Source organism: Excalfactoria chinensis, chromosome 1 (genome assembly GCF_039878825.1).
Source record: "Excalfactoria chinensis isolate bCotChi1 chromosome 1, bCotChi1.hap2, whole genome shotgun sequence".
Lineage (NCBI taxonomy): Eukaryota > Metazoa > Chordata > Aves > Galliformes > Phasianidae > Excalfactoria > Excalfactoria chinensis.
The window spans coordinates 63,014,488-63,040,321 of record NC_092825.1 but is presented as its reverse complement, the minus strand read 5'-3'; the positions used below and the strand labels follow the sequence as shown (position 1 = coordinate 63,040,321).

Genomic DNA, 25,834 nt, shown 5'->3' with positions numbered 1-25,834 from the left:
AGAATTCTCCCTGAATTTTTTTTTTATTTTTATTTTTTTCTTTTCTTTTCTGAAATGAATGGTAGTTTTTAAAGGTCTCATACCCAACATTAAAATACTGCCTCATCTCCTGACGTCTGTTGCGCATGATAGCCTTGTACTCGCCGATGCGTAATTTTTTGCCATCTACAAGGCAGGTGCGCTTCGGCCTTGGCTTGTATTTGTAGTCTGGGTACTTCTCCAGGTGCTGTTTGCTGAGTCGGGCCTGTTCCTCGTAGTATGGCTGCTTCTCTAGATTTGTCATAGCTTTCCAGCGAGATCCTGTCACAAAAGAAAAAGAACAAAAAATGAGGTTCTGCTCCCTCACAAGCACTGAAAGGCAGAGAAGCAAGTAGGTCACTTGGAACAAGATACCGACGGTCATATCGCTTTGGGCTGGGAATCTGTCAAGAGCTTCCAGACAAGGGTCAGGTCTTGTTTGCATTTCACTTGTAAACCTCTTGAGTATGGCCATGAGGCAGAGAGAGATGATACCGGAGGCTTTCACTATTTTATGGAAACTTTTATCCATTATTATGTTTTTGCTTTTTGGTTTTTGTTTTTTTTTTTCAGGTGATCAATAAAAGCATAATCTTGATAACGAGCAATCCATGACACTAAAAAACTGAGCAGTGTATGTTAGTGAACTGTGAGAAACCCCTTAGGTATGTCAAGTCTACTTTGCTGAGAGCTTCCTTTGGCCACAGTTTAGCTTACCCCTCCTATTACAGGGAAGGCAGCGTTCCCAGGTGTTGTGATTTGATTGCCATGCCTCACTATGGCTGGATCTACTCTGGATACATGCATGTCTAACAGCTCACTCTTTCATAACAAATAACATCTTTCTAGCTGCTACATTCATGAAAAGCAAAATCTGATTTGATCATAAATAGCATGCTGCTGGGCACAAGAACCTGCAAAGACCCTGAAGCAATACCTTTAACAGCTATAAGCTATCCCATATGGCTCAGCAGGGTGTTAACTCCAAGACCAAGTCCTGGTGAGCGCTGCCAGCTCTAACATAACAAAGAATTTAGTATGTGTCATGAAGGGAAGAGCACAGGGATACTGGAACACCTCTCCACAGAGCTGCACTATGGCTTGGTTGCTGGCAGCCCAGTTTCTAACATTCTGCCTATGCTAATGTGGATATTTGAGCCACGGAAATAATGAAGACTGCATAATTTTTTTTCAAATACCTCCTGAAAATTACAAACTAATATTGCTTAAAAGACATAGTATGGGAACAGAAAGTAAAATTTATTGAATTAGTTATCCCATTTTATTTTTCCATGGACTGGAGAAGTGCTTCAGGGTAAGATACATTTCAAAGAACGGGAATGGTCCAAGCTGTGAAACATGTGGCACAGAAGGAAAATTTTACTGGAAAATAGACCACTTTTCCATTGGGAGAAAAAAGAAAAAAAAAAAAAGAAAAAAGAAAAAAGAAAAAAAAAGTTTGAATAGTTTCTCAATTTAATGGGTCCACAACGTCATATGTCATACTTGACTTCCTCTTGTTCTTCATTTCTCGTGGTTATTCATACTGCACTTAGCTCATGCTATTAGTCAGGCCTGTCTTAGCTCACTGTGCACCCAAGACTCTCAATATAGAGAGCACAGCTATCCCTTCCCAGGGAAGAATACAGTTTGGTTCCCTCCAGAAAGATCCCTTCAGGCCATCGACACACCATTTTCCCCATCATTTTTTGAATCTTTATCTCAAGCTGCAGTTTGAGCTTCTGGAGTCGGTCTGGCAGTGATCCAGGCCGGCTGGCATCACACCTGTGACAAGTGGTTGGAAATCATGGAGTCTTTGTTTGGAGGAGGAGCAGTGGATAGCCCTTTCTTAGCAAACATTCAAGTGGAGTAAAAAACTGTCAGGCTTTTCACATATAAGGCACAGAGATTCCCCAGCTAGTTCTGGAATGAGAGACAGTTCATTGTTTCAGCTGTTATTACCTTATGATCTTTAAGGTCCCTTCCAACCCAAACCATTGTATTGTTCTATGGTTCCATCCTAATATGAGTGTGAGAGGAAGTGACTAGAAAAAATGACACCAACTTTCCACTTGTAGTGCCTCGTAGATTTTGGGCTAAATGATACCAAGATAAACAAGTGGAGACTGCCAAAACACCGAAAACCTATTTGTTCTGGTTTAGCGCACAAGACAGAAGTATAGATAGGATTGAATGATGTCAAAAATTAACAACAAAGCTTACATAGCTCTTACAGGAAGATGCCTACTTTCAAAGTCTTCCTGTTGGACATTTGCAAACTGGCTTCTTAGCATATGAAGAAAATAACAAATTTTAGTAAAGCCCTCTAACCACAAACATGCCGCAGTCCTGGTGCCTTAAAAAAACAACTCCAGTCCCAGTTCCTGCCAATGAAACAGTTTTTATTTATGAATAACAAAGCTAAAAACCTCACAGATCTTAAACAAATCTTGACGTTTGCTTCACATACTGTGAGGGGACTTGCAGCTCAGGGGCTGATTAATAGTCAGGTATATTTTGAGACTGACATAGAGAAAGATAGAAATTAAAATCAGTAGTTGCAAAATTGTCATGATGTATTTTTTTCTGTGCCAGCATAATTCCTGTTTCACTGTGCTATCTCACTGCAATCCTACAGTCAGACCTGAGCAGACAGATTCCTACCCCTCACGTGAAAAGTTCTGTAAATAGTGGGTGCAGTTAGGCAAACACATAAGTCTTTGCAGGATCGGGGCCATAAAAATTGAAATTTTGATGCATAATATTTGTACACGCAGTTACACATACAATATTTATACATAAATGTCACTCATTATGTTTTTCCTTCCTAAGCTGCAAACTCAATACAGCAAAAATCCTGGCAGTCTCACCTCTCTTCCTAGCAAATTTTTAATAGCTGCCTTCTGCAGTGATATCAAAACTTACTCTGATTTTATTGTTTTTTACGAAATACATTTAATATCATTTACTAGTATGTTTTGAAGTGTCATAAATAACTAAACAAACAGCAATGTCAAAATAAAAGCTGATAATGGGCACATTTTCTGATGCCGAACCCTAGGTTTTTACATTCCAGCATTTTCACTTGTTTTCTTACTAATTATGCAAAATCCAAGCAGCTCTCTAACTGGTCTTAATAAAACTTCTGAAATTCTGAAGAATCTACTGCTCTGAGCCTTGTATTTTACGCTATGGTATGAATAAGGATCATCAATCAGCACGCTAAGCTGGCTGATAGTACCTTGTGTTTGGACAAAATATATCTGTAATACATTTAACTGCAGTTTTTTATATGTCAATAAACACACACATGCAGGCACAGGAACCTATGCCAAGTGCCAGCCCAAGCCCAGATAAGGTGTAATTGAAGAATCTTGAAAAATGTTTCTTTTTAAGGGAAGATTTACACTCGTTGGTGAGCTTTCTGCTCACCATCTGTGTTGGAAAGCTCCGAGTGGGTCAAGTATGCAAGGCTTTTCTCTCTGAGTACGAAAACAAGAGCCCGTCCCCTCCCTACACACATGCATAATGACGGGTAGGATTCTCACACAGCCCTCCCCGATCTGGTGCCTGAAGTGTTTAGAAAATAAACGATAAAATCACTAGACTTTGCAGCACCAGCACAAGCTAGGGCAGTTCAGAACCTTGCCCATGTGAGGCATTTCTGGTGACAGTGAGAAGAGCCAGCCAGCTGAGCAGGGATTGGCAGTACAGACAGACAGACACCCATCACTGCACACGTGCCTGTGCTTCAGTGGGGCTCATGGCTCTGCCGACTGCCGATTTCAAGCCGAGTTTCTCCAGCGAGAATTTTCAGCTGCTTGTAACGCTGCCTTTAGTCTATGGGACTGACATCTTTCAATCTGGGTATCTGCAGCAGGCTGATCTTACATTTAAAAAATACAGGTATACACGCGAGCACATACACAGTGCATATGTATGTATTATAGGTATGCATATATGTCTGCACTCACACACATGCACATCCATGAAAAGATTTCTGAAGGTACTAATTTCCTTCTAATCTCCTTATGTAAATTTCTCAGTGAAATTAATTAACATATTTACAAAAATATCTAAACAATGCATTATTAAACTGATAGGGTCCAGCAAACCCGTTTTAGCACTTCTTTTAAACAATTTACTAAAAAAAAAAAATCATTATCCACAAGTTTAAGTTGCAATGAACAGATGGATGACAAACGTATGCACAGATGAATTTAGTGACAAATCCATGTATCTAATTTTTATGCTCAAAACATAATACCACAGTGTCAAACATAATCCCCAGAGAATGCGAGTGCTGGGAAGGGCTTCTCCTCCCATTTTACTATAAAAATGACCCTCAATGGGTGACAACCCATCTAAGCCATTCCCGGTGACAGCAAGCTCTCTGACCCCAGCAGCAACAGCACTGCTTAAAAAACAGTAAGGAAAAATGGCAGAGTTCTAATAAAGAGCCCCTAATACTTGCCTGAACTGTAAGTTTCTGGCTGCTCACCGTATGCTAGTTAACAGAGAGCTCCCTGCTGACTTCAAAAGATTGGCCTTTTGCAATTGAGGGAAGACCTCTGCAACATTCCTGCCAGGGAAGAAGGCATTGGGCATCCCTCTTTATTGCAGAGGAGGAAAAAAAAGTATATCAAACACGATGCTGGAAGGAAATAGAAACATCATCTCTTCCTACTTTAAACCTTGCTTTTTCCCATATCTGACAGCAAAACAGTAAAGAGTTTGGAGTCAGCTATACTGTCTGTCACCTCAACAGGATCTGTAATGAATTTGCACATTTTACTCCAACTACTGTATATCTAATCAGAAAAAGATGTCCCCATATCTCCCCGATCTAGCGCCAAATAGTAAAAGGTGATTCCTTATGTTAACAATTTCAGCAGAATGGCTTATTAAAACCAGATTTTAGGGTATTATAAAATGCTTAGAAGCCCTTTAAAATGTCAACCAGGATCCCCAGAGACTGCGTAAAATGTCAGCCCAGCTCAAACGCCTGTTTTAAGCAGAATGAATTAGCAGTGTGCTGTCGGAGGTTGTTATCCAAAACAATCAGTTAAGAGGCAAAACATCAAGCTCTCTTTGTACTTTCTATATGAAAAGGGCCATTCAGAATGATCTTGTAGATTTCTGAAGCTGATTATTTAAAAACAGGTTTAACCAGGCCCTCTCTCAATTTAGAAACAGCCCAAAACCATTACTGCCCTGTTCTCAGCCTAATCACATCATACACCTGTAACCAGTATAATCCCTTTTAACCAGTATATGGCTATTTTAACATCTTCATAAACAATTTACCCTTCTAATCCTGCTCCCACAACTAATCTAATCATCATGTACCACCCTTTTAATCATGGGTTAATTTCATCACATCTGCCATCCACAGTCAATGCATTCTGCCTCTCCAAGCAATTTTATCTAATTTCCACTTGCATTCTGCTAACTTCTCATAACACCACCCTAATCAAGCTGAACATCAAATCTTTGACCAGACTAAACTCAGCATATTTACCAGCCCTGCACCTGGTTAATGGTGCCATTATCATCACGTTAAATGTCTCTTGTTGTCTGCAAAACCAGACAGACATGTAGCCCAGCTAATCAAGGTCCCTGGTTAAGCTTTTACGCACTGGCAGGATGTATGCTTACATTCTGTAACATAGTCTCTATCAGTAAAAACGCATCATCTCTGACTTGGTCACAGATATTTATTTATTTCTGCAGAAGAGTAATTCATTGGCTTCAAAAGTCCCCCGTTACTCATCTTCTGCATCATTCAGTGTCTCACACAAGAATAACTTAAGACAGAATGTAGTCCTGGGAATTTCAGTAAGAACAGAAAAGTTTGAAGACTATGGTATGAAATTTGGTAGGTGATGCTCATGACAAGTATTGCTTGGGATGTGAAGACTAGAAGATATGGGAATTAATTCTGAAATTTCTGTTCTCAAGATTCTTCTCAGAATATTTAGAATAAAAGCAGCTTGTGATAGAGACAGTGTGCTAAGATAAAATTTAATGTAACAGGAACATAGTAAGAATAATTTATAACTGTTAGTGTATAAAATAAGAAGGACCTATTTTAGGATCTTTTCCCTATGACCCCTGCTTTGAACAGACAATGCTAAGGCACAAATCAAATACTGTGGTGTGCGTCTAGTTAGATGAAATACATAGGCAAATACATAATAGCAGTCATTCTGTGCTTGATCAACAGCTTAATAAAATGAATCCATTAGTTCATGTTTTCACACCAAAATCAACAACACAACCTGAGTAATTACAAAGATACAGGAGCACTTCAGGTTACGATGAACATACTGCACTGGGCAGCATGGTGGCAACATGTATAGCTGTTCTTGATGCAGTAGCCAGCAAGCTAAACAGACAACCTAAGGGTAGTTATTCACAGTTGTGTCACGTGCCTCGCTTTATTCCATCACAAGTGCTGAGTTTTGTGACAAGAAAAATAAATGACACCAAACTTACCTAGTATCTTGCTGATATTGGAGTTGTGCATGTCAGGGAAGGCTTGAAGGATCTTCCTCCGTTCATCTTTAGCCCACACCATGAATGCGTTCATTGGGCGCTTGATATGGGGCTCGTTACTGCCACGCCCTCTGGATTCCCGATAAATTCTTGATTCTGAAACTCCTGCACTTCCTAAAAAGAGAAAGAAAATCACTCCCAACCTGTGTTTAATTATACAGCTGCTTCTGCCTTGAGTAGCCTAAGTGAAGCGCTGCTCATTAAATGAGTCAGTGTTCTCAATGGGTTAGTGCTGTTTCTTTTATTTGAAGAAGTAGGAAATACCATATATTGTCTAATGTCTAGTTTTTAGTTTTTTCTGTTGACTCAGCATCACATAACACAGACTTGATGAAGTGCTCCATTTTTTTCAAGATAAAGCATTCGACAGCTTTTTGAAAACATCTTTTACCACTTAATAACTTAAAATCAACACTTATCAGTGTAGATCTTTTTACTTTCTTCCTTTCTTGTTTACAGAATGTGATGGTAATGGTGTGATATAAGGTAACATCAGGTGTTTCCTCTTAATCAAGCCTCTGGGTACCAAGTGGACATTTGAACATCTGTTTTAATGCCGACCTCTCCATAACAACACAAGCAATGGCAGAGAAAGAAAAGAACATTAAGTCTGCTTCATCAAGACCAGACAAGTTCCTACAGAGACAAAGTGTGTGCCCTGTGAGAATGACCAAGTCTGTAATTCATGGACTTCCTGTGTGATCTCATCCCACACCTACATGCTTCCTTCATTCATTTTCACCATCAGAAATACATTTTTGTTTCCTCCCTGAGATGTAGAGCATACAAAAGAGAAGTTCAAAAATCTCCTCCAGACATAAAACACCACATGATTAATCATTTTTTCCTGCCACGGCCACATATCACTAACCCCTTCACCTCCCCACAGACATCCCGAACACTCAGACTGTCCTCCAGATGACAAAGATACACACATACAACACTAGACATGAGGAGAAGCCATCTGTACTGACCATCAGAATCTCCACTCATGTTGAAATCCATCATTGCGTGGCTAAACTTCCCGTCTTCACCCTGTTTTACTGCCAGTTGCTGAGTCAGGGTCTCCAGTGTCGTTTTGTCCTACACGGGGAAGATGTCAGAATTTGCATCAAGAAAATCATTAAATATAGTAGAATTTGTGGTTAGTTTAAAGGGCTGATAGGGAAGCTGCACAACAATTAATTCACAACAGTTTACTGAGTCAGTTATTCAAAAATACATAACACTGGGTTTTTTTTGGAAGCAGTACAGTTGCAGACTCCATCAAGTCTCTTTTAAAACATGCTTTTTACCTAGTGATGAGCTAACTCCGTAGTGTTGAAAAGATTGCTTTAGTTGAGCATAATAAAACTGGATGCACATCTGAAGAATACTTCAATTCCCTGTGTCCCTGAAACTGCAAAGCTGGACTGGAAGTTCAGATGATACACACTCTTGTGCAATATAATTATTGTTTTACTCTACTTCCCGCCTGAACTCAAAGCACAGAGACATGGGCAACTTCGCCCTTTTTCTGTCTTAAAAGACAGTGTTTCGGGAAGCAGCCACAGGGGAAAAAAGGGAAAACTTTCGATTGAACTTATTCAGGCCTTATGAAAGGGTCAGCCTGGACTGATATGATACTTGGGCAGTGGATTGTGTTCCTGTCTGGACTGTTTACCCAACCTTCCTAACAGCCTGTCCGTCACTCACATACACAGAACTATCAGTGAACCCAGGATTGCAACAGGCTATTGCATGCTGCCAATTAATCTGTCAGGTTGCAGTGGTGTCTACAGACATTGCCAGAACAAGATGCCAGGGCAATTAATTCCAATGTTCTCTTCAAAATACTTCCCTTCCTTCTGAATCCGTTGGACTTTGCAAATAGAAAGGTGTTCCATTTTCCAATTGTTTTTGTTTTCCCCGTGCATATTACTCATAAACATTCTATCTTCCTGACAATCATATGTTTAAAAATAAATCTTTCAGGAAAGCAATACTAACATTTCAAAATGTTAGGCACTGTGCCTTTTGCAAAACGAAGAAAATGACATGATGCTGAATTATAATAAAGTGTCTCCAGTTGAAAAAAAAAAAATCTTTTGAGCGTCTTCCTGAAAGAAAGATTGCTGTTTTGTTGATCTGTTCCACAATCGAAGACTGTAAAAGATCAACAAACTAAGAAACTTTCAGATTTCACATGGCAACCAGAGACTTTACAACTGTTCTGTGTAGCCTAATAATGTCACTGGATTTTGTTAGAGAAGAAAACAGAAAAGAGAACAATATGAGTACAGAAATGCTTCCCTCAATGTGATGTCCCTGCATCTGCAATTCAAAGAACAGTTTAAATTCTCGTAAGTCATTTCCCAAAGATTTTCTTGAGAGATTTAGAAATGAGGCTAATCTGCTCAACTGGGTACATTCACACTTCAGGGAATATTAGGTTAAATTTCTCCCCCCTCACATTCACTTTCATTATGAATCACTTCTGTGCCCTGTCTATAACCAGATGTATCATCACTGAAACAGTGCAAGATGGATTATCCTCCTGGGTTTTGCAGGAAAACCCCATGAGGCTGAACCAGTCTACCACAAGCAAGGGGGTATTCTGCAACACTTCCTAGGCACAGCAGATCCCAAGAGCTTGGAGAAGCTTGAATAAGCACTTGAACTTTTCTGGTACTTAGCTTTACCAAACTCTTTGGTTTACTGGTTTCAACTTAGTTCTCATTTCCAAAACAGTCTGCGTGCAGATAAAATATCAGGAATAAGTTGACTATCTCATCCAAATAGTTCTATGATGCACATCAACAGTTTTTCCTCAAAAAACAAAAACCCACAACCCTATTTACCATCAAACTCATAATGATGGAGTTTACAAATGAGTATGTTAGTTACCATTTAAAAATGCTGCCACCAGTCTCAGATGCAAAAGAACATTTCCTTTTGCTTGGTACACCAGTAGAGCTATTCCGCTGCAGATTTTTCTTGAATCATGTATAAACCTCTTAGAGAAACAGAGCTGAGAGCGCAAAGGGCACAGGCTTAACAGCTCTTTCTTTATGCAGTAAGCGCAGCTGTTGAAGTTGGAGGAAGTCACATTCAGAACCACACTCTCCCTACATGATCTGATTGAGTCTTAAGGTCAGCGAATACTCCGGCATGCTGTCTGCAAGGTACACACTGGGTACAGCTCGTTTATCAGAGTTTGACTTAACAAGCCTACAGATGCTCCACCGCTATCCATCTTGTGCAAAGTTTGCATTTTGAGGTACAGCCACATCCAATGAAGTGTGTGAGGGAGGGCATGATGAAGAGAAGAAGGCTAGGGATGCCAGATGGTGCTACTGCACTATTGGGCTGCAGCACTTGGAGGTGCTCTTCAGACATCTGGAACAGAGGAGCATGGAGCTCACCTTCTCAGCATGGTTCCAATTTTCTCCTTGCTCCTTAAATATATAGTATGATAATGTACATGGGGATTTTCAAATTCATACTGAAAGAGGACCTATTTATTATCACTACCTTAAACTGATATTATATTACATGTCCTTAGAACTGCCACCACTCTGATATGCTGGGATTAGCTGTGTAAACAGTAACGAGGCTGCGGTATCGTCCAGTGGTAACAGGTGGAATGCATGCATGTTGGTTTCGGCAGCACATGTTAATAAAACAGTTTTGATAAAGCACTGTACTGGACTCTGCCTTAAAGTTATTTTATTGTTGTATCAAGCCCCACAAACCTTTTCTCTGCCACGCATAGGATGCAATGGGGAAGAAGGTTCAGCTACATGCTTTTTCAGTCTACATGCTTTCAGGTTTTAAAAGCTGCGGGGAAATAACCAATGATGATCTCTACTGTTCAGGTTCGTCCCATACTCTAAAGGTACTGATTGCAATTCATCCCATTATTATTGCATGAGTGGCATCAAATGCAGCCTTAGACACAATCATGCTGGGAAGAAAAGGCAAGGCTGGTCCAGATCCAGGGAAGTGCTAAAATACTTCCTTGTGAGACCCTGCTAAAAATTACACTGCATTAAGCAAGGGAAACAAACAGTAAGGAATGCTTCTGCTCTTGCAGGCGAAGAAACAAGGGAATGTCTTGTTTAAGATAAAGTGTTTCTTTCTCTCCTAAATTTCTGAATTTTATATCAGGCCCCAGAAGACTGACTAGATATCTTACGAACATCTTTTTTTCCTCTTTAACCTCAGTGAAGAACTCAGGCAGATGTTGAGACAAACTATCCTAATTTCTGCTGGGACAGTAGGAGGGAGTCCGTAGAGGCAGCAAGAGTCTTGTTGTCTGGATCATCTAAAATTCTAACTGGCAAAACAGAGAAGATAATACTGCAGAGAGCAATCCCACAGTAGCCCAGTGGCTGAAAGCATAACCAGACAGGTTTCATCAATACCCACAATGTGATGAGAAGTTTCTAAAACTCTGGTAACCAAAGAAAGCAATCTGCTAGAGAAGGGCGATCTGTAGTACTGCTCCTAGTGATGTTTTAATTATGTTTAAAAAAATTAAAAACAAAACAAAACAAAACATATACACACATGGAATGTGTCATGTAGAAAAAAAAATTATATGTATAAAAACTGACTAAGCACCACAAGTCAGAGTCAGTGTTGTGGTCAGCTGCAAAGGCTACTTGGCTCTCTGTCAGGGATAGCTGTTGTAGTTTAACAATGCATTGATCCAAAAATGACAAGAACTTGGTTGTACCCTCTTTCATGGAAGAAACATAAAACAAGAAGAGTCAAAACATATGTAGAACAGCTTGATAATCTTTGCCAGAACTCCTCCCGCTACTACACAAAAGTAAAGTAAAACACTGGAAGGACTGAGAAATGAAGACATTCTGACACATCTGTCTGATGCCCTCTGACCTCACCGCCTCTGTTTTGCGTTGGATCTGGGTTACAACCCAAAGGGTGCACCTGTGACCCTGCACACACCTCCACTCCTGAAGGACTCACGGTTCCTCCACAGTGCTTTGAATGCTGGGCATACGGCAGTGGACCTTTCCTCCCCTCTTGGAGACATCCTTTTGGCTGGGGTATTTGGCAACCACTGACAGCCCTCTGAACTCAGTTGAAATTGCATTTTGGCAAGAGCAGTTTTTCCGATTGCATAATTTAAGGTTAGCAGTTTTACTGAAGCAGTCCACTCTTTGGTCTTCTGCTCCCCTAGCCCTACCCCCATTTCCCCTGATATGAATATTTTCCCTTTAAGAAGTCTGATGCCTGCAGAGATTGAGCCTGTGTAGAACAGCAGAGGAGGAGTGCTCAGGCACATCTTTTCATACTCTTGCCTTTCTTTTTCCAAGTGAACTAAAGGGCCAGGCTAAAAAAATGTGGACCGCAAGAAGAAACTTGCTCATTAGTTCTTGCACCTAAGAATTAGAAACACACTGATGGACAGAGTGGCTGGTAGCTTTGTTCTCTTTGGTGCTGACAAGTAAAAAGGAACAGATGGCTGCCAAATACTGTCCTTTTTACTGTCCCATTTCCCCCGCCTCAAGTGCAGTTTGCCCAGATATTTAACATCCTGCTCTGAGGGAGTAATTCCAAACTCTAAAGGTGGTATTTTCAAATAGTCTGAGTTTTAACTCGCTAGTTTTTATCTTAGATTGTGAGCAGGCCTGGTGGCACCAATGAATGTGCTTTGTGTTGCTGAGGCAGAAGTCTTCTCTCAGCAAGCTCCAGGAAGTACCAACCACTCAAACACAAACCTTGCACAAAATCTTAAAGAACTGAGCTGATAAGTTGCTACACTATGATCAGGCAATGAAAATTCACTTTTGTTTACTATGGAAAAATATTTTTAAATATCAGACACACTGGTAGTGCCAGGTATTATCCATTCAACATTATGGCATTTTTCATAGCTCCCCTAGAAGGTGAAGAGTCTTATCCTACAACAGACATGAATGAAAACTTTGTAGAACTAATCTTTCTGTGCAATTCCTCTGCTTCTTCCAATGTTAAACATCAGAATAGTCCGTGTTACCTTCATCCACTGTCTTCCAGTATATGGAAAGCTGGAGGAAGATAGGCATTGTAGGTGACAAAGAGTGGGAAGAACTTGAGAGGTGTGCCCAGATGTGCACAAGATGAATTATTTGCAGTGCAGGCTCTGCTCCTGCATATTAATGCCACACATCTTCAAAATGAATACCATGCACACAGCTTATGTCCTATTTCAAGCCATGTTACAATCCGGGTCATGTTATACCAGTAGTCATCATAAAAGAAGTTCTGGCTTTTCTGGAGGGATCTTCTACTCAGATAAAGTGTTCTCCGTGTTGCCCAAGTGTGCTGCATTCATCAGTGAATTTAGCCACATAATTTCACAAAGAAAAGCAGTGTTATTATCCCTTTTTACCAGATGAGAAACTAGAAGTCACATATTAAATGAATTTTCAAAAGTTTCACAGCAAGTCAGGTGGTTTTAGGATCTGCTCTCCCAAATCTTATCTAAAACTTGTAACCTCAAGCTTCTCATTTCTTTGTGTGTGTGGAATTGTGATTCTTGCTGATGGCACATGTTACTAGTGAAAGCAAAATAAAATATGAGCAGTTACAGATACACCATTACAATAGACCTTGCTTAAGTAACGCTTGCAGGGCTGTAAAACTCATAAAAAGCACATGCATGAAATGATAAAATAGAGTGAGACTTTCAAATGTTGACTCAGTAATTGTTAAATCCCTTCTGGCTGCACAATTTTATAGTCTTCTACTGTACTAATGAAAAGGGAAGAAACAACAAAGAAGGGTTTTAGCCATCCAATTATATAAACTCCGTGGACCACCAAAGAAGATGAAAGATTATTTATAATGTCATGGCAATTTATCATTTGGGAGATTTTTTGTTGTTGTTGTTGTATCAAAGTTGAGTATGAAGAAACAATGCATTCACCACCCCCTCAGCTCTTGCAGTCGTGCTTATCTGAAATCTCTCTTTCATGGAATAATCCACCCACAGAATCTAAAAGCAGCATTAGAAGACAGAAAATAAAATATCTTTCCTTATTTGTAGCTCCTGATTTTATGGTACTCGTTTCAGAATTATTATATTCAGTCTTAACTGGAGTTAGAATATTTGGTACAGGAACAGCATACTTGCTTTAGGGCACGTATTCAGATTGGTCCAATAGTGCCTGAAAATCATTGTATGTAATTTGTAATATATATGAAGTACTACATGGACTCAATGGATAGGTGACCTATTAGGTATTATAGTAAAACAAAAAATCTGAGAGATTGAACAGGCCCAAGCACTTAATCACTCTCTTCTCAGCAACAGACACTGAACCACTGGGAGAATTTACTAAAATCTGTAATAGCCATTTTCTTTGTCATACCCTGTTGGATGTAGATCTTTGCTTTCTAAGAGCTTCTTAGTCAGTACCTTTCAAACTCTGGAAGCAAGACAGAGTCCAATTAAATAAAAGGGGAAAAAATCTCAATAAATTGGCAGCCCCTAAGGGTCAGCTCCCTAAACTATATGTTTTAAATTCTTTATTCTAGGAAGAATGACTTCCTTGGCAAAATACTGTATTTGACTTGGAAACAAATTTGTGGAAAGTAGCAGTTTACAGGAAATTAGGACACTGAGGTCCTCCTTCACTTTGGTCATGAGCTCTGAGAGATAGTGTAAGCCAGGACTGTTAAATGAAAATGCAGGTAGGACTGGATCAGTCTGTTTCTTTAAGGAAGAAAGGAAAGCAAAAGCAAAGCAGAATGATGAGACACTGCCTCCTTCCTACAGAAGTTTCTACAGCGCAGGCATAGGCATTGACCTCAACCAAATCCAGCTGTAATCCGCTGATTGCAAATAGGTTAAGAGTTGTATGACCCAGTTTCTCATGTAGACGGCTTTCTGGGCTCACATGCTCTGTTAAGTTTGTCTGCATTGTTCAGTTGGTCTGCACAAAACTGAGCAGGATAGTGATCATGATATACTCCTGCCATTGTGAAGAGTTTTGAGATCCCTGCATGAAATGCACCATCTAAACTCCAATGAAAAATTGCACAGCAGGTCAGACAGAGCTGTTATAGCTAGCGTTGGAGGCAAGGAAGGGCTAACTGGGGAACAGAGTTAGTATAGGAAAAACAAAGCTAGTTGAAAATCATAATCCACACAGGATATCCTTTGAAAGAGTGTCTGCACACATGTAAAGAGAAAATAAGAACTCTACTTCCCTGCAACTGTATTAAACAACAGGTGGGCCAACAGTGCAGTAGTATTACAGACATGCATACCATTCTCTTCCATTTTTCCCTAGAAGGTATTAAATTCATGAAGGCTACTGTACCTTTCGTTACATTTCTTGTAGTCCTAATGAAAACACTGACACAGTACCTAGGTCATCCCCTAAGAAAGAAACTGCCACATTTTGCTAGCCAAGAGTTAAGACTTATTAGTTTGTCTGCTCCCTAGCATTAGCATTAATACTGCCCAAGGCAAAGTTCAGCACCCCAAGGACAAATGAGTGACCGCTTGTCACTGGGCTGAGTGAGTACCTGCAAGCTAGGATGGACAGAACAGGTCAGGCTTGCCTCGAAGAAGCCTTGGGAAGCATGGTTTACTGAAGGACTGGGTCCAACCTCTGTTACACTGGAGGCAGGGACTGCACTGATGCCGGTGCCCATGTATGTAAGTGCTTAAAACCCAGGCTACTAGAGGCATGTGATCATGCAAACATAATAACAAGATCTCAGGAAGTAATTAGCTCTTGTAGCTGCAGGGCAAAGTTTAGAACTTAACCTGAAAAGCTCAAAAATCTCAAAAGGAATACAAAGAACTCAAATCAATTGCATGATTCTTTTTCAGAAGAAAGTTGATCCATCTTTCTTGGGCTTAATAAAATTTCCACTAAGGTATAAACAGCTGCAGCCCTTGTTTATCTACACTAGCATGAGAACACTTCCAATCTTCGCTCCTTGGAGTGAATGAAGACTGAAGTTCCCATTCAGATTTTGACAACTTCAAGAACTCAGGGTTTCCCTCATGCCTCAAGATGACCTTCTCCCTGACTTCACGCACACATCTGTGGGCGGCATTTGTGTCCTTCCCTATGCATTTTTCAGTTTTTATCAGCTAACTCTGCCCATGTATCTCTACCATAATGATGTTCGAAACAAGCACACGCACACTTAATTTTCCTTCGTAAAACACATCTGAACATCGAGTAGGTGATGGTCAATCAGGGAACAGAAAAGGCATTTTAAATGAAGAGCTAAAATCCTTGCGGGAATTAAAAAAATCCTCATTGCAGAATCTCTCTCTCATGCGTAGGCACTTGCTAACTGAGTAGTGGCACTGTGACAAAAGTAGCAAAACCAAAAGCAGGCTTTACTAAAAGAAAAGGGGGAGGGGAAGTCTTCCACTGGCCATCTGTGAAAATAAGGCATGTGGCCATTAAATGCAGAGGCTGTAAATATAAATATACACAAGCTCCACAAAGCAAATGGCAAAAAAGTGTTGGGGGAGAAAATGGAAAAGGGAAAAAATATATATAAACTTTCAGTCGAACTAAATCAAAATGCTTAATGCTTAGTTACCAAGGCTGTGCAAAAACAGTTTTGATCTTTGCAGCATGCAAGCTTGACGTATGTTTTTAATTAAATTTGAGAAAAGTTTTAGGAGACATTACAATGCATACAGTAGCCCTGTTGAATAGAGGACTCCCCTAATATGAGTGATCCTGTTGAGACTGCTGATTGGACTTATTGAAAGGCTGACATACAGGGTGATGGATGGGTGATGACATAATACCTGCTTGCCTTGTTGTCATGCTTTTTGAAAACTGTCTGCTCTGTGTTGATAGCATTAACAAAGACGACTGCAAAACGCATACAAGAATTTCTGTTGGCAAAGGAACTCAGTTAAGACAAAATTAGGAAGAGGGTAGGGAAAAGGGGGATAAGAAGTGAACATACAGTTGTTGGAATAATATATTAATCTTTGTGCTGTAAGTTGATTTAGAGCCTGTATTGGCTCATTGTCCACAGGATACATTCATTAGTCCCCATATTGCATAATAACTATTCCGAACAGAAGGATCTTTTCTCACACTGAGAGAGAAGAACAAAAACATCACAATGATAATCTTTCCTAGTGTTTTATAGGCCAGCGAGGAATAGAGCAGCTACAAATTACAGGACATATATATTAACAGTCTGCAGAATGTGCAGGGGTAAGTCTGCGTGTACGTAATGTTTGTGGGTAAGACAGCCTCTGCTAGTCACTGGAAATGTCGAAGTATTTTACCAGTAAAATACTGCAGAGATTATGAAAATGGGCAGGTTTTAACTTTAACAGAATGATTTGCTTTATGATGTTTCTACTGCACCTCTGGACTTACTTCCAGGGCGTTTCTTCTGTCTGGGGAGCCCAGCTCACACCAGGTCCCATTTTCTCCAGTTACAGTCATTACAACTTACTCCAGCCTGAGCCACAGGCTCCCTGTGTTTGCAGGAAGCACTGGGTCAGGCTGTTTTACTGATCCTTTCCTTTTTTTCTCCTTTCTGTCCTCCTCCACTCCATCTTTTTATCAACTTTCTGGTTCAAATTTAACTATTAGGAGAATAAGAAAATAAATCTGTTATTGAAGGAAAAACCTCTACTGCAAGAGAAATTTAAATCCCATGTGCTAAAAACAGACTCTTCTTATGCCTTTAGTAAAGTGAGCTGTAGTGTTTTATTTCTCAAAGACAGCAGGATCTGCGGGTTTGAGATTCTTAATATCCCCCTCCTCCCCGAGGGGAGAGCAGGGACAGAATTCATTTCAGCTCAGTGGATCACAGCAGTTTCTTAAGAGTTAACTCTGCTCTCTCCATCCATCAAGCAGCCAGCGAGGCATCAGAAGGGAATGATGGATGTAAAATTATTACAGGGCTGCCACCCGATATACTTACTGCCATTTGTAACTAACGCTGGAACTGACACACTTTTTTCATTATTAAACATCCACATTAAGTCAACATTGGTCACTGTCATTTCATGTTTGGCATTCTCTTAAGGGGAAGGAGGGAGAGTTGGGGGTGGGTAGTGGAAGGGTGGAATGGGAGGGAAGGCATCTTGAACCTGATGGTCCACAACCATGGATAATAAATAGGCTCTTGCTTACAAAACAGGAATAAATATTGTTACAAATAGCTCTTTAGTTACAGCCCAGCAGACAAGTACATGTCAGAGCCTTTCAGAAGGACACACTCTCACAGCAACTGGGAAAATCTGTACCACAGGTTAAGCCATACTTGAGCATGGGATGTTTACATATGTGAATGTTCTTGTTCCAGAGCATGCTATGAGTGCCCATGCATGTTCAACATGCCTGCGTGGCTGTGTGTACTTACACAGCAGTGCCAGCTGCCCAAACCTTCTGCAGCAAGCTCCAGCACTGTGTATCAGTGTACATAGATAGCTCAAAAATCTGCTTATGTGTCTCCTCCCTCCTTTTCCAGTTACCAGAGTGCACACATGGATGTTTGAAACTCTGGCTACAGTCAGAAAATCACTGGCGAGCTCTGTGCATGTTTGTGCTGTGTATCTGTGCAAGAGCACGCTGTAGGTTTGTGTGCATGCACACACATGCTGGCTCTTTGTGTTTGTATATGTCTTGTTTGCAAAGGAACAGGCAGTTTGGGGGCCGAGTAAACATAGCAGAGTCCACTTTCCAATGCTGCCCATTCTAGTGTTTGCACTAGATGACAATCTGCGCTCTCAGCTACATGTATAAAAGGTATCACTGTTTATGTATAGTTCCTATCAAGCTATAATTAACTGGAGATGACAATTACAAATAAAACTATGCTCCCGGGTTTCCAAGAAACCAGAAAAACACATACACACACTTCTCATTTATACACAGAAATGTTTCCAAGAAAAGTAAAGTAAAAATATGCTTTATTGCATTTGCAATTAAAATAGGTTTTTCTAAAATCCATGTTCATCATGATGTTCATGGTTTTTACTGTAATCCTCTGAAAATCAAATCCCTCAAGATGGTCCAAGTTGGATGCCCATAAAGTGACTCACCCAAATCATCCTAGCCATTTTTAAAAAAATCTTTCCTCATTTATGACAGCTTTTATACAATGTCCCTCCAGTCCTACAGAATTCCTGTCTGACTATTGCCTTTCAGCTGGCAGGTCTGCTTGTCTGTGAGGATCGACCCACCTGGGAACCAAAGTGAGATAACAGGTCATGGATATGTGTGGAGAAAAGCCTTGGAGTTTTAACAGACTCCCAAAGGTGATTTCCAGTCCTGAAAGATAAATCCCTACCAATAGTATAACTTACATGTCATGAGCTATAAAGGACCCACCTTCAGTGGTAGGCTGCAATAGCAATTAATATGACAAAAACGGCAGAGACCAAGATCACTGGGTGAGAGCAATCTTTCTTCTGCACAGAACTACAGATAGAACATACATTTCTAAGTACAAGTATGTCCATGTACATACAGCTGCCTTCACTGAACCTCTTTTAATTCTGCCCCTCACTCCAAAATCTCAGCAAGGAAACAATAAACAAACAACACTGCAGAAGCTCAGGGGTCCTAGTGGGACCCTGAGCTTGTGAAGGAAAACCCTCAGTGGTAACAACACAGCATTTCTATTTCTTCCTACCCACCTTCCCAACTCTCTCTTTTTCTTTCCTCATAAACAAATAAACAAGCACACAAACAAAAAATCAAATTTGATGCAAAATGGAAACATTTGCCTTCCTCTGAAATCTTGCTCTTATGAAGAGAGAAAACTTCAATTCAAATCCAAGGACAAACAGCCAAAAACATCAGAGAAATTGGGGTATTTGTCTGGGCCTGAACTACACAGCTGGCTGGTTAGTAGATGGCCTAGAGCAGTAAGGGGAAAGAACAGGTGCCTAAACTTCACATCCTCCTTCCTTCTGTTGTGTCAGATGCAAGAGACAGTTCAGAAGACCCTATAACAAGTACAGTGCAACTTCTGAAATAGTGCTTATTGGGTCAACCCAAGGAAATTTGGTTCTGTCATTTCCTGTCTACACATAAAATAAAATTTAAAAAATAAAATAAAATAAAGTTCATTGGTGTGGCCCTCAGGAAGTTTGGGCGTTTATTGTATAAAACAAATCAAACCCTATAGTTGCTTTAAAAAAATTCTTCAATTGAGCAGACAATGTTTTCTTCCTGCTACCATGTAAAAGAACTCCTCCTTGCCTTTCACAAGCCCACCAGGAGGCATGCATTAGGGAGGAAAATAAACTTCAACCCCGGTTGAGGGTGAGAAGTGAAAACAGAAGGGTAAGAAGAATCCCAAAAATAGGAAAGTAACAGAATAAAGTGAATGCAGATGGTTCCACTCCTGTTACTTAATCAAAAGGCTGTGCAGAGTCACTAGAGCCAGCATAAAGTCATGTGTTAGAACAACAGCTGATCTGTATTAAAGAAGATTAACTCGCAATGCCATGGTGGAGGGCCTGGGATTATTTTATGTACTTCCATTGCCGAACAAGCCGTCAGCACAATTACTGCCCTCCGATGTGAATGACTGATCTGTAACCACAGCTAAACAGCATGCTGCTTAGGGGCCTGGGTGCTTCATGAAGATGAATTTCCATACCATCAAAGTGCTTTTAATGGGCTTCCTGATCCAACCACAAGGCCTGCTTTGCAAGTATATAGAACTCAGGATGAAGGCTTCCTGTCCAAAAGGATTTGGTCGGTTGTCACTTGACAATTCCCAGCCAGCACAAGGGAGGAGAGGGGGGAGATAGGTAGAGTTGTCTCTGCTTTGGAGGATTAAAAAAAAAAGAAAAAGAAAAAAAAAAAGGGTACAGATGCTTTCTGAATGCAACCAACTGCTGTATCCACAGCTGAATTCAATGCGCTTAACAAATAACGGCAATTTAGCTATGCTTGCGAGGAATAGCTTGAGTCACTTTGCATTAGCATCTGGCTGAGTGTTAAAGTCATTTCTACATGGGGAGCAGAGAAAAGAAATTTCTGCTCCGAGCATCCTTTCAAGAATGCTTAAATATTTGAATATAAATTCCTTTGTGCTTGTGATCACCTCTTCTTATATCTGACACTCTGCTTTTCCCTTTTCCCTTCTGGTATTCCTCTATGTGAAATGCCATAAACATGCTCCATCCCTCTCTTTCTTTCTCTCCCTTTACCAATGCTCTTACTCTTCTAAGAGAGACTGTAGGTACCGCAGGATACCTATTACACTGACCTCTTTTCTTCTTCCCCTTCCTCTCCAGAAAGTGCATGAAATTGGAGTTATTTCTACATCACTTACACCCAGCATAGGCTGATGAAAAAAGTACAGTAGTGAGAGATACACATGTACATTTAAAATTCATTACCCAGACTGCTTGCTTCTCAAAGCTTATTGATTGAACTCCATCTAAATCCATGGAAAATGGAAAGCTATCCAAATTAGCAAGCTGCTAATTCTGGACAATATTGTTTGACTCACAAGCTTCCCAGGATGACTGACTTTTAGGTTTCTGCTAAATAGCTGATCATTTAAATTAATTCTTCTTTTCTGTGCATCTCAGTGATTCACACAAGGCCTTACAGTGAAAAGTCACTAACAGAGGTCTCAGCAAAATTCTGTTTGTACCAAATGCAGCTACAGCCATCTTAGCTATATAGCACAATAAAGGCTGTGCCATCTCAGAAAACACTACAAGGGAAAGAGGGGAAACTAAGGAAAAAGTGTTGCTATGCATATGATGTTGAGACGCACGTAGGATCTGAGCTGCATTTAAATCTCATGTGGCAGCATTGTTAAGGACAGCCTTCTACGGACATGGCAGCAAGTACTATCTAATCTAGTTACCCTCCACAAGCCAGGACAGTGCACGCAAAGACGTCAAGTACTTCCAGAGAAAAGCAGGAAATCGAAAACTCTTCAGCATACTCCACAGTCACAGCACATACAAGTTTTCTACAGGTATTCACTTTGCTGCTGTGTTGTTACAGCACGACTTTACAGGGCCATACATTCCACTGCTTCTACATTTCACTGAAAATATTTGGTGCAGTTCATGTTGTCAATTCTCCATGTTTTCAATTCTGTTAAGTCAACTAACATGACATGACAGTGCTACATTGCAATGGTCACAAAATATCATACATGACAACTTCACAAGGCTAAATACCCAGAAGCTGAGCCTGACTATCAGCAAAGCTTATGCTCCTAAAGAAGCTTGAATATTTTCAAATCCAGCTCATCTCACAAACACATGTAAGCATTTCCATAAAGCAAGATTTCCACTTAGGCCCAGAGATTTCCAAGATCACCTTCTCATAATGCATGCTGACAGTCTGGATCAGCGAATTAGTGGCCTCCAAAGTTCTCATCTCTGCTGCCTCCTCCCTCTCCCCTATGTCTCTCCAGCTCTTTCTCTCATGTCAGCTTTTGGCTGTGGTTTTCATTTTGCCTTTCACTATTTTGAAAGCATCAACTATTTTGTTTAAAAAATGGGAAGAAGAAAATACAGCAAATAAAAAAGAGGGAAAAAGGGAAGAAGAAACTATGTTAAGTAGAGGCACATGCAACCTCTGGGGATTTGCAGAAGCAGTCACAGCCACTGACCTTTTCTGTCCTGCAGTTATTAAGACCCAGACTATTCACAACAGCCACCTTCCCGTCCAGCACCTGTTGTTCCCTCCGAAGTTGCTCCTTCATCTGCCGAGCCTCCTGGATTGCCTTGGTAACAGCATCATGGTCATTTAAATAACCTGACGACGTGATAGAAGAAAGGATATCTTAAAAAAAGAAAGTTACAAGAAAATACTTTAGCTTTCATCGATGGAATTCATCAATATTTTTATATTATTCATGAGAAAGAGTTAAAAGGCACTGTCCATAAATCTGCCTGTCTCTTGTAATTCTGTTACTGTTAGGTAGAGCCACCTGGATATAAAGCATGAGGAAGATCAGTGCCAGAATCACCGTCTCGACATTTGATCCCATTAGTTTCAATATTGCAGAGGTTAGCCCCACGGTTTGCACGCAGCAGGATGTAACCAGATAGGAGTTAAGGGAAGCTTTGATCATGCCGGCAATGCCAAACTCTCAAAAATAGACCGTTTCATTCTTCCCTGCCTTAAAACTTGTGAATACATTAAAATAAACCACAGGTGGCGGTGGTTTGCTATAGATATGACACACATAATGGCTGGGAAGAGAAGCCTCATCCCCTGCCTGCTCCCCACCACCACCTGTCAGTCAGCACAGTGCAAGAACCCAAAGCCACACGGGCCTGCATGCCCACTCCCATTCATGCCCCTAATAGCAGGTCAAATGTCCACTGTTTTGCTGCAAATTCACAGTCCAGGGCTTAGCCTTTGTAGTCGTGGAATTATTTCCTTTTCAAATGTTACAAGCATCACCGGCACAGCTAATACTATTTAATTTTAAATGTGACACTTTGTCATTTTTTTTTTCTTTGGCGTACTGTAGATTATACTTATTATGATCTGCATGTGATTTGCAGGATAGAATACTGATGGGAGACTCCAAGCTCCAGTCTATTTTTCCAACATTAGAGGAGAGGCTAATATCTACCCATCTCCCTCCCCCTCTCCATATATACGCATATGCACACACACTTTTTTCTGTCTTTTAACTAGGGCATAAAAATGGCATAAAATGAATCTGTAATATGAAATTGCCCAGAAAAGGGACTTCTGTTTGTGACATGAGGCTAAATCTAACCAGATCCATTGGTGAATTGTGACAGATGGAGGGACTGTGAGACAGAAGGCAGGCACTAATCACACACAAAATGACCGGCTTGCCTCAACATGTTCCATGGATTCCAGCAAACTTTACACCCTAATCCATTTTTAGAACAAAAAACATCTGGGCCATAAATCCTCTAATCTGCCAAAACACGCTATTAAATCCCATGATTTGTTGAAAAACACTAAGATTAAAGAAAGGAAATATAAAATGGCTAACTGCCGTGTTAGGAAAGTGTTATTAATACTCTTTCTTTGTCTCAATTATGAATGTTCTGTTCCTAAAGAGCCTTGTCTAATCATGTCTGATTACACTTCCTTGTTGTATTGCGAGACTCTTCTATCTGATCCACCAATTGCCAAAAAACGTAGGACATTGTCTTGCTGCTTACAACATTTCAGGGGAAGAAGCTGATGTCAGATTAGTTCAGTGCTGCGCTGCTAGGAGGATTTCATTTTGGTTTTGGGTTTGATTGTTGGTGTTTTAGATTACAGACACAATGGGACTGGTCTTCTGGGCCATCACTGGAAAAAGAAGTTTCTGTGCTGTTTGACAGTCACTAACTGTACTAACAGGTAGCTTTGGCTGACTACCCCAAATCTTGAGAGTTTTATATGAAATAACTCAATCCACTCTGCTTTTATCAGCTGTTCCTGGTCAGCAGTTCCAAGCCAGCAGAATTCCAGTAATTCCATCTTTCCCAGTGTAAGAAATCATACAGCCTGCACCGCCACAGTGCTACTGGTTGGTTTTTTTTTCACCTCCATTTTAAGAACTTGCTTGGTTTCTTCCCCTCTTTGCATCTGTTACTGATGAAGCTTGCATGTAGTCAGAATAAATTAGAAAGCAAGCAAACAAACAAACAAACAGTAGCATTGCTTCTGCTTGTGCTCTTGATTAGGCAAGGTATAATACTTTCAATCTGTAAGAGCTGAATTTGCCTAGGAACTGGAATTCATGCCCTCCTCCAGACTATTTGGCTTTTCCTGAATACTGCTATCTTTGAGACAGTTTGGCACATGATAGTGAATAAAAGCAAGCACTCCTTATGTTTTTCAGTAGCTGCCAAGATGCTGGTGTGCAGGGAAATGATTAATATAGAAGCGAGTTGAATGTAAATTATTGTTGTTTAGGGTAGGTGGTGAATTATTGACAGAGAGGGGAACCGCATCACATAAAATGCATTTAGTTGCAAGGATTGCCAAACTAACATAGAGATGTTGAAGATAATGGCAAAGGGCAGAGAGAAGTTGTTTCTGTTTTTAGTACACGGACATATGCCTATTCCCAGAAAGAAATGCTTGGATTTAAAGTCATACATGAAGCCATGACATTTGTGACTGCTCAGTCTGTAGCATAATTTATATGCTATAAGGAGAGCTCTAGAAAACGATTATGTATCTGTATGCCCAAGTGTAGCTATGCACTCAGCCACAGGAGGCTGTAAGTTTATGTGCCCAAGACACAACTTAATAAACATGACTATTTCTTCACAACACTGGAACCAAGCAGCCTGAGCACTGCTGGTGCAGTGAAAGGTGCCAGCTCAGCAAGGTGGGCCATGCACATCCACATCAAACAGCTTGTTCCTTGCACTGACAGCCCTGATGATTCAAATGGAGGAAGTAACTCTCTGGCAAATGACTGCATGCCTCCCAAAGACCTTGCAGGAAAAGCCTATCTCTCAAGATAAACATGTATACTAGCCTCTCTTAGTTCCTTTGTTAAAATGCTATCAAGTTCTTTTGTTTTGTTTTGTTTTTGTGTTGTTCTTTTTTGCATAGCTCCTACTGGAGGGAGACCTGCAATGCTGTGTTCACTTTTTCTAACATCACCAAATTATTTCAATATGGTAATGAGCATTACACGCTATACCTTTGGTTGCACCTAACCTAGAAGTTCGCATGAAATGACTTGTAAAGTGTTCACAAGCTCTTTCCTCTTGTAGTTCTCCATAAAGGACAGATTTGTGTTAGTTGTAGGCTATGCTGTCCAGCTCCTGCACCACAGTTAAAGACTGCTTATCTTATATATACAGTATGCATAGTTATACTGCTCAGCAACCTCAAAAAGTCCCTTTCTATATTTGTAGCTTGGAGATATACAGCAGTGAACTCTATGTCATTAACAATAACTTAAGTATGTTATCTTTTGCTCCACAGTTTTCCATGGTTTATTAATGGTATAACACATTAATTCTTCTTACAAGAATGACCTTTAAAGCTCCATTCATCCTCACAGCTTTTATCCAATTACATTATCACTCATTATAGGTACAGCATTTCAAAATCCACATTTTGTTAAAAAGAAGTAAATTGCAGGGGTCTCAAACCTACGAAAAACATCAGGTGTGTAGGGAAAAAAGATTGGAAAGGAGAGAACAAGAGATGTCCTGCCACTGAGATGCAGGTTAGGTGCTTGATACCATATCTAAATGTGATGCTCACTCTACCTAAGACAAAAAATTCAATGTGAAAAAACTGAGATTTGGGGAACTGTACATGGA

General features: G+C 40.3%; 1 protein-coding gene across 13 annotated transcripts in view; it reads right to left on the bottom strand.

The window, feature by feature from the left end:
- SOX5 (SRY-box transcription factor 5) overlaps nucleotides 1-25,834 on the bottom strand; it is a 642,538-nt gene that overhangs the window by 3,938 nt on the left and 612,766 nt on the right. For 9 of the 13 annotated variants that reach the window (XM_072349118.1, XM_072349139.1, XM_072349148.1 and 6 more), the window contains 4 exons: nucleotides 22,177-22,349; nucleotides 7,551-7,659; nucleotides 6,517-6,690; nucleotides 84-300 (listed from right to left, as the gene is read on the bottom strand). In XM_072349118.1, the coding sequence (XP_072205219.1) occupies nucleotides 84-300; nucleotides 6,517-6,690; nucleotides 7,551-7,659; nucleotides 22,177-22,349 (673 nt within the window). The remainder of the gene's footprint in view (nucleotides 1-83; nucleotides 301-6,516; nucleotides 6,691-7,550; nucleotides 7,660-22,176; nucleotides 22,350-25,834) is intronic. The other 4 variants (XM_072349110.1, XM_072349101.1, XM_072349174.1 and 1 more) reach the window with 1 other exon arrangement.